Consider the following 9,436-nt stretch of genomic DNA (forward strand, 5'->3'; position numbering starts at 1 on the left):
ATCCAACTTTCTGATCTATATCATTTTCTTTCTCTGTATAATAACTCCTTTTTAACATTTCTTGCAGGGCAAGTCTGCTAGCGATGAATTCTTTCAGCTGTTATTTGCCTGAGAAATTCTTTATTTCCCCTTAATGCTTAAAAAATAATTTTGCTGGATTTAGACTTCTAGACTGGTGTTCTTTTTTTTTTTTTTTTTTTTAAGTTTATTTATTTATTTGAGAGAGAAGGACACAGCATGAGCAGGGTTGGGGCAGAGAGAGAATCTGAAGCAGGCTCTGTGCTCTCAGCACAGCGTCCCGGATGGGGGGTTCGAAGTCAGGAACTGTGAGATCATGACCTGAGCCAAAACCAAGAGTTGGACGCTTAACCAACTGAACTACCCAAGCACCCCTAGGCTGGTGTTCTTTTTCTCTCTTTCAACACTTGAAATGTATCAGTCCACTTATTTCCTGTTTTCTTGGTTTCAGACAAGACTTGCCTTGTAATTCTTATTTTTGTTCCTCTATTGTTGACGGTTTTTTTCCTCTAACTTCTTTCAAGATTTTTCTCCTTGTCTTTGGTTTTCTGTTGTTGAATATGACATACCTAGGTGTATATTATATATATTTCTTTATTTTTGGTATTCTGTTTGGTGTGCTTTGGCCTTCCTGGATCTGTGGTTTCATGTATATCATTATTTTCAGAACATTGTCAGTGATTATTATTTCAAGTACCTCTTTTACTTCCTTCTGTTGTTCCTTCTGGTCTTCCGAAGGAACTTTTAAAACTATCTTTTAAAACTATCCCAGGGGTGCCTGGGTGGCTCAGCTCAGTTGGTTCAGCTTAGGACTCTTGGTTTTGGTTCAGGTCATGATCTCGAGGTTTTGTGAGTTACAACCCCACGTCGGTCTCTGTGCTCACAGCATGGAGTCTGCTTGGGATTTCCTCTCCTTTGCCCCTCCTTCACTCCCGCTGTCTCTGTCTCTCTCAAAATAAATAAATAAAAACTTAAAAAAAAAACTATCCCCAAATTCTTGGATGCTTTATTCTGTTTTTCTTTTCCGTTTCTAGCCTTTGCATTTCAGTTTGGAAATTTAAGCTTACTTATTCTTTCCTTGGCTGTGTCCAGCCTACTGAGGACCCCATCAAAGCATTCTTTATTTCTGTTACAGTGTTTTGGACTTCTAGTATTTCATTTTGATACGTTCATAAAATTTCCATCACTCTCCTTACAGTACCAATGCAAGTTGCGCACTTTCTCTGTGGGAGTCCTTAACACAGTAATGAAAGCTGTCTCAACTTCCTTGCTTGATAATCCTAACATCTGTATGATACAGGAGTTTAGTTCTCTTGTTTACTTTGTCTCTTCAGACTGTGTTTCTGCTTGCCTTTTAGCACGACTCGTGATGTTTTTGTTGAATAGCCCAACATAAAATAATAGGAACCATCAGGTCACGGGAACTGAGGTGAAGAAACTTTAGCGTGAGAATTGTGAATCCTCCTGGTAGTTGCCGTAGTTGGAGAAGGCAGAGGTTTCACGTTTATTCTGCCACCTCTTGCATTGCCTTCAGGCATCCTTAAGTACTTGTCCTTAGAGTCTGTGTCTTGTGGTTGTTTCAGCTGTAACCCACTGTTTTCACACTGGAGCCCTGCTGGTGTGGAGAGAAGGTCCCTGAAGGAGAGAAGCTTTCTACAGTCTTGTGATTAAACTTCAGTCTTTAGTCAGCCTGCCTCCCTACACTCACCCCCATAGGTGATACCACAAGGCTATAGGGCGCTGAAGGGGGGAAAATGTCCTTCTCCCAGGTGGGATACGGCTCTAGCAAAGCTTTTCATTCTAGACGATAGATGTTTTACTTCTCCTCACACTCTTCCAGTGCTAGGAGAGTATCTTTCATCATTCTTCACTGTGGAGATCGAACCGTTGAAAGTGTAGGGTTTCCCTAAGATGGCAGCCCCCAGGAGTTTCCCACCGGCATGCTAGTCCACACTCAGCCTCCAACAGTTTGTCAGAATTGCTAGTTAAGTGCTCCTGTGTATGACTCCAGTGTTCTGTGCCAGATAAGCGGATCTCCACTACGACTTCCTCTTGCCTCCCTTGTCCCTCCAGGGTTTGAGGTAGCGTTTTGCCCTGTAACCTCCAGTCTCTGATGGCTCCGAGAAAAGTCATTGCCTGTCACGCTGTTTAGTTTTTTCTTATTTCAAAGATGAAAGTCTTGACTTCCAAGTTCTTCCCACTGGAAACTGACTGGAAAGCCCAATGTTGTGTATTCGAAACATTTCCTTGAAATGAAGATGAAATAGGAGTGCCTGGGTGGTTCAGGTGGTGTAAGCGCCCAGCTCTTGACCTTGGCTCAGGTCGTGATCTCACGGTTCATGGGATCAAGCCCCACATTGGGCTCTGAGCTGACAGGGCAGAGTCTGCTTGGGATTCTCTATCCCTCTCTCTCTCTCTCTCTCTCTTTCTCTGCCCCTCTCCTGTTCATTCTCTCTGTCTGTCTCTCTTTCAAGATAAATAAATAAAATTTTAAAATTAAGATGGGGGGCGCCTGGGTGGCTCAGTCGGTTGAGCGTCTGACTTCAGCTCAGGTCATGATCTCGGGGTCCATGAGTTTGAGCCCTGCGTCGGGCTCCGTGCTGACAGCTCAGAGCCTGGAACTTGCCTCGGATTCTGTCTCCCCCTCTCTCCGCCCCTCCCCTGCTCATGCTCTGTCTCTCTCTGTCTCAAAAATAAGCATTAAAAAAATTAAAGTAAAATAAAATTAAATTAAGATGAAATAAATACATAGAGATTAATAAAGAAAACCAGGGAAGCATGGGCTGAGCATGGCAAGTTCAAGGAACTTCGGGTAGCTCTATATATATCATTGTGTATGTGTGAGGAGACTATGTATAAAATGATGAAGCTGGAGGGGTGGATAGGTGTCAGAAGGTGAAAGTTCTATGCAAAGTGTGTCATAGGTCTTATTTTCGAAAATTTCTCAGTGTTTAATATAGTGCTTAGTAAATAGAAGATGCTTAGTACATGTTTATCGAATAAAGAAAGAACAAAGGCAGGAAAATATAATTGAAAAGTCATAATTAAAATTAAGGGCGGAATGACACGTCACACTTCCATTGAAGAGTATGAAGACATTAATTCTAGAAGTCTTACCAATAGCCAGCTTTTAAACATACTTAAATATATGAAACACCCTTTTTATTTTTAAGGGTTTCAAATGTTGAGGCAGCTTTGCACGTAGATAGTGATTTTTTACCTTCAGATAATATTTGTGGCCTTCTCTTGCTGCTTCTCATATGAAAAAGCAATTATTCTTTGGATGATGTCCCTGAAATTAAGACTGACACACACATTTTTGGGGGGCAGTTCAGTATTCTGGTTGCTTTTCCCTGTGTTTCCCCGGGGACTATAGTTTCTCTGGGTTTCCCCAGGAAGCTTCTTCTGCCACATGTTTTCTTATCTAACTTTAAGAAGACAGCAGTTCACGACCTTTATATGTCTACATATTTGGCCTGTGGGAATTTTTCGGGTTTTCTAAATAAAGGCTATCTATAGCTATGAGATATTAGACTGCAGGAGAGCGTGCAGGTATTTTGGCTAATTGACATCATGGATGAGGGGGGTGAGACAGAATTTTGGGAGATCGTTCCTGTTTTAGACCACTAGGTACTGGGAGAAGTGACATTTACTTCCGGGGTTGCAGTTTTTTCTCTGTGTATCACTTCTCAAGTTTTGAGGGCTGATTATTTTTGATTTTCATGAACTATAAATAGTAGCAGTGTTACCCTGAGTTTTACGCTCCTGTGCTTGATTATACCAATATGGGATGTTCCAATGTGTGATTTCCTATAGAACTTCTTAGGATAGTCGTCTTATAGTAAATGAGACAGGGGAGGATTCCTCAGAGAGGGCAGAGGAAATTATCGCAGAGAAGCTGGTGGATCCCATGACGAGTACGTGCATTTTCTTCAGCAGGTTCGCTTACCAGGTTATACCAAACAGATGAATCCAGCAAATCATTCCCAGGTGACAGGCTTTGTCCTCCTGGGGCTCTCTCAGGTATGGGGGCTTCGGTTCCTCTTCTTTATTATCTTCTCTGTTGTGTACCTTATGACCGTAGCTGGAAATCTCCTTATTGTGGCCGTAGTGACCCGTGACTCACGCCTCCACACAACCATGTACTTTCTCTTAGGCAACCTTTCTTTCCTAGACCTTTGCTACTCTTCCATCACAGCACCTAGGATGCTGTTTGACTTGCTCTCAGACAACCCCATCATTTCCTTCGGCAGCTGCCTGACTCAGCTCTTCTTCTTCCACTTCATTGGAGGCATCAAGATCTTCCTGCTGACGGTGATGGCATATGACCGCTATGTTGCCATCTCCCAGCCATTGCGCTACGTGCTTGTGATGAACCGCACAGTCTGTGGGCTCCTCATGGTAGCCTCCTGGGTGGGGGGCTTCATCCACTCCATTGTGCAGATTGGACTGACTATCCAGCTGCCATTCTGTGGGCCTGACAAGCTGGACAACTTTTACTGTGACGTGCCTCAGCTGATCAAATTAGCCTGCACGGATACCTTTGTCTTAGAGCTTCTGATGGTGTCTAACAATGGCCTGGTGACTTTGATGTGTTTTCTGGTGCTCCTGGGATCCTACACGGCACTGCTAGTCATGCTCCGAGGCCACTCATGGGAGGGCCGGAGCAAAGCCCTATCCACTTGTGCCTCTCACATTGCTGTGGTGACCTTAATTTTTGTGCCTTGTGTCTACATCTATGCGAGGCCATTTCAGACATTCCCTATGGACAAGGCGGTCTCTGTTCTGTACACAATGGTCACTCCCATGCTGAATCCTGCCATCTATACCCTGAGAAACAAGGAAGTGATCGTGGCCATGAAGAAACTGTGGAGGAGGCAGAAAGACCTTCTGGGTCCCCTGGAGCACTGATCCCCCCCCCAGATTAGCAGAAGCAGAGACCTGAGAATCTGAGAGCTGTTTCTCTGGGGCAGCCTGCTCAAAAAGACCTACAGAGTAGCTAAAACCACTTGTCTACTCTGTTACTTACCTGGACTACTACTTACTTCTGCGCTGTTCTCAACCTCAGTCAAGTTCTGGTGACCTGAACTTTTAACACAGCTAGAAAATGGAATGAGTACCCTAGAACTTCTCCCAAGTGCCTCCTAGAGAAAAAGTCTCAGCTGCTATGCAGGCTTGATGTTTGGGTCAGATGGCACATGCTCCTATGATGATGTTGGCCCTGTTGAGAAAGTTCCAGCTGAAGTAGGCATGGAGGTCGTACATCTGGTGTTTCTTTTCTGACATTTCTTCTTGGACACAAAATATATCCGAGGAGCTCAAAACAATTCTTTTTTAACAAGTTTTTATTTATTTATTTATTTTGAGAGAGAGAGAGAGAGAAACAGAGAGAGAGGGAGAGAATGCATAAGCAGGGGAGGGGCCAAGAGAGAGGGAGAGAGAATCCCACTGCCAGTTGTAAAGTCATAACTAGCACATCTGTCTCCAAATCCATGCAATAGCTTCCTACTCAATCCTCTAAAATCCACTTTGTTTCCCTCTAACCTGTTGTGCCCACAGCAGCCAATTGATTTTTTAAAATATGATTTGATCACTTCCTTGCTTAAAACCCTTCAAAGGCTTTACATTGCCTTATGAAGGAAGAAAGATCCCCATAAACCTTATAGATAAGGTCCTATCTGAACGGACCTCAGCCCACTTCTCCTTCTCCAGTCCTCATGTGCATTTGTTTCTCTTATTCCCTCATCTGACTCTGGGTCCTTGCAAATACTACTCGTTCTCTCCGGAATGCTGCTCCCCTACTTTCTTCCTGGATAATTGCTGCTCAGTCTGAGGCCTCAGTATAGAGCTCATTTCCTCGGAGGTATGTTCCTTGGTCTTTAATCCAGATTAATTTTCCTTACTAGTCCCTCTAACGAAACTTGGCTCTTTTCTCAAAAGCATTTGTCACAAATTACAACTACATAGTAATGTGTGTATTTAGGTTTTCTTGTTTGTTTGTATGTTTTTGTTTTTTTTTTGCCAGCCATCCCAACTACACTATAAATTGTATAAAAGCAAGGGCTTTGTCTATCTTGTTTACTACTACATACTCAAGGTCTAGCGTTGCAGACTTTGAGTCTGGAGTTCTCTCTTGTCCAGCAAGAAAGTGGATGCAGAATTGAATATAAGAGAGGCTAATGTCTGGGAAGAGACAAGAACCCTGAGTAAAGATCCTTGCTCCATATTTATTAGGATCAGAAGGCTTATAAATGTGATACACGTGCAGAAAGAGACAGTAAAACAGTGGCCATTAACTCATGTGTGTGAGAGAAAGGGGGTTTCGAAGGTATGCAGTGTTAGGGGTTAGGGTAAATACAAATCAAAGTCCTGGCGCTGAGCAGATGGCTGTTTACTGCAGGCACCAGGCACCAGGTCTGTTTATCTTAACTTTTCTAGGGGCTAAGACAGATAGAGCATGCTATCTCAGGGTTAAAAAGGCATTTTTCTTGCTAATTAGCTCTGGGTGTGTTGGCCCTGTAGCGGCTTTTTACTTAATGATAAATCCTGGGCGTTTTCACCCTGCTGTGGCGGCTTTCTGCCTCTACCTGTTCTTGGACGCTTTTGTCCTGTGGAAGTGGCTTTCTGCTCTATGCTTTGTTCTACACTGGGTGCTTTCACCCTGTGGTGGCTTTCCGCCCTGAGTCTTGTTAACCCATTGGTGCAAGCTCAGGAAGCTCTTTTTATTTATTTCTTTCTTTATTTTATTAAAACAATTTCTTGTAATGTTTTTATTTATTTCTGAGACAGAGAGAGACAGAGCATGAGCAAGGGAGGGGCAGAGAGAGAGAGGGAGACACAGAATCTGAAGCAGGCTCCAGGCTCTGAGCTGTCAGCACAGAGCCTGACGCGGGGCTCGAACTCACGGACTGTGAGATGATGACCTGAGCCGAAGTCGGACGCCCAAGCGACTGAGCCACCCAGGCGCCCCATGGAAGCTCTTAAACTTACTCCCCACAGTCTAGCTCCACAGCCTAGATTCAAGAGCAGCAACAGAGGGGCCTTGATGAAGCACCAGGGAAGCATATACTCTCAGGTTTGTGCACAGCCTGACCCTGTACTTGCACGACCACGTGGGTGTGTGTCTCTTTAAAATTTGTGCCCTACCTTTTGGGATGAGCACTGGGTGTTGTATGGAAACCAATTTGACAATAAATTTCATATATTGAAAAAATAAATAAATAAAATAAAATTTGTGCCCTAGACATCTCCCTTGGCCCTAGACGTCACCCTAGTCCCATCCCTGCCTAGCTCAGTGCCTTAATCCTACTGGGTATTTAATAATATTTCTTAAATAAGTGATTGGATGATTGGCTTTGTGTTTAGAGTCTATCAGGTAGAAGTTGACTTGGGAATTTGGGAATTTGGGATATCTAAATATTTCACTGGTCACAGTGTTTTTCCTTCGGGAGATTCCTATAGGAGCTGCTAGTCACCTAAACAGCAATGGCAAGTGAAGATCAAAGAAATAGTTATTACCGCAGCCCAAATGGAATTTCCCGATGTTCGGGTTCTGGTTAATCTTGTTTGTAATAGTCTAGATGGAAGTCATCAGAAGCCTTCTTCTTACTCCCCTCTAAGCTCCAGATCTGAGTCTCCGTATTTTTAGCATTCTCTGATTGGCTTTGCATGACAGGACCCTGCAGCAGTAGTAAGTACGCTTGAGCATACACATACGGAGGAAGAGGAACGGCGTCCCTGAAGGAAGTCCACACGCTTACCTGCCCCAAGGGAAATGTGTCCTAACCAGAATTCTGAAGTGTGGCCAACTGGATCAGCCGATCAGCCTTCTCTATGGGGAGGGGAGGGCATCAGGAAGAGAGGAGAGAGGAAAACGAAGGCTCTCTCTCTCTTTCATGATGCGTCATTCTGGAGGCTAGTTTTTAATTGTCTGAGAAAAGTGCAGGGTGTTGTTGGACTGATTTGAACTTCAAATACATTTTTACAAATTGCATACATTTTTAACCTCTTAATCCAATATTTCCTTTTACTTGTGACTCTCATAGTCTCTCGCAGCCATGGTTCTGTGCCACATCAGGGCATCTCTTAGGGCCTGCTTCACCTTATCGTTGCGGAGACTGAAGACGAATGGGTTCAGGAGGGGTGTGATGATACAGCTCAGGACGGAGGCCCCTTTGTGGAGCAGCGTGGACTGAGCCTCTGACATACGGATGTAGAGAAAAATGGAGCTGCCATAGACAATGATGACCACTGTAAGGTGCGAGGCACAAGTGGAGAATGCTTTTTTTCGCTCCGCAGGTGTGGGGGCCCTGAAAACAGTGGCAAGAATGCAGGCGTAGGAAACCGAGGTCAGTGCCAGCGAGCCCAGTAACACTGACGTGGAGAGCACGAAAGCCACCAGCTCCAGTAAGCGGGTGTCTCCGCAAGAGAGCCTCAGCAAGGGCCAACTGTCACAGAAAAAGTGGTCAATACCATTGGGGCCACAGAAAGGTAAGTTGGCCACGAGGATGGTGGGGCACAGGACCCAGAGGAATCCAGCTAACCAGGAGGCCAGAACCAGTTGGGAACAGACACGGCCATTCATTAGAGTCTCATAGTGGAGAGGTCGGCAGATTGCCAAGTAACGATCTAGAGACATGACAGCTAAGAGGAAGAAGTCGGTGGTGCCTAGGAGGAAGTAGAAGTAAGACTGGATGATGCAGGTGGCGAATGAGATGGAGTGGTCCCCCGTAAGAACGACGACAAGCATCTTGGGAACCACAACAGACACGAGCAACAGCTCCAGGAAGGACAGATGCCTCAGGAAGAAGTACATCTGTGTGTGCAGGTGTCGATTCGTCCAACTGAGCCCAATGATGAGCAGGTTGCCTGTGGCCGTTACAGCGTAGGCTGCCATCAAAGCCAGGAACAGCAGGAACTGCAGGATGTGGCTTCTGGGGAAACCCAGAAGGACAAACCCTGTCACGTGAGTCCAGTTTTCAGGACTCATCTCTGGTCATCAGCAGGAGGAACGAAACAGAACTTCATAACTGGATCTACAGCCACAAGTCATCAATTAATCAATCAATAAAATAATAGGCACCTAGCGCTTGATTACATTCTGAGAATATATTAATCTGTCTGCTCACAGGTGGCTTACACAAAATTATGATAGCAAGCAGCATACTAATAATAACACAGATGATATTGAACACTAAGTATGTATTGGGAAATTTTGGATGCAGTATCTCCTCTCATGGCAGCTCTCAGAGATAGATATAACTGTCCTCATCTTACAGATAAGGGAAGGCAGACTGAAGAAGTTTAGGGAAATTTTCTATGATCAAGTAGAGAGCAGTAGAGGCAGAATTTCCTGCCAACCTTCGTGGCTCTCACGCACATACTGCTTTCCCTGTTTCACTTAGGCTGGGTACCACTT

The 9,436-nt window shown here is 44.5% G+C and overlaps 2 protein-coding genes across 3 annotated transcripts; one reads left to right on the top strand and one right to left on the bottom strand.

Moving 5' to 3' along the window:
• Positions 1-3,984: 3,984 nt before the first annotated feature.
• LOC123602375 (olfactory receptor 4D5) lies at positions 3,985-6,866 on the top strand. 2 transcript variants are annotated; one of them, XM_045486884.1, is made up of 2 exons: positions 3,985-4,886; positions 6,848-6,866. In XM_045486884.1, exons 1-2 carry the CDS (start codon positions 3,985-3,987, stop codon positions 6,864-6,866), a joined length of 921 nt encoding a protein of 306 aa, XP_045342840.1. The 2 variants fall into 2 exon arrangements, with proteins under 2 accessions (XP_045342840.1, XP_045342839.1); XM_045486883.1 differs by lacking the exon at positions 6,848-6,866 and having other exon boundaries at positions 3,985-4,929.
• Positions 6,867-7,911: 1,045 nt separating this feature from the next.
• LOC123602209 (olfactory receptor 6T1) lies at positions 7,912-9,007 on the bottom strand. The gene is given in 2 exon segments (XM_045486555.1): positions 7,912-8,064; positions 8,066-9,007. Coding segments are annotated over 2 exon segments (1,095 nt in total).
• Positions 9,008-9,436: the final 429 nt, after the last annotated feature.

This window comes from Leopardus geoffroyi, chromosome D1 (genome assembly GCF_018350155.1).
Source record: "Leopardus geoffroyi isolate Oge1 chromosome D1, O.geoffroyi_Oge1_pat1.0, whole genome shotgun sequence".
Lineage (NCBI taxonomy): Eukaryota > Metazoa > Chordata > Mammalia > Carnivora > Felidae > Leopardus > Leopardus geoffroyi.

Coding starts and splice junctions, on each gene's coding strand:
- LOC123602375 (XM_045486883.1), top strand. CDS start 3,985: ATGAATCCAGCAAATCATTCCCAGGTGACAGGCTTTGTCCTCCTGGGG.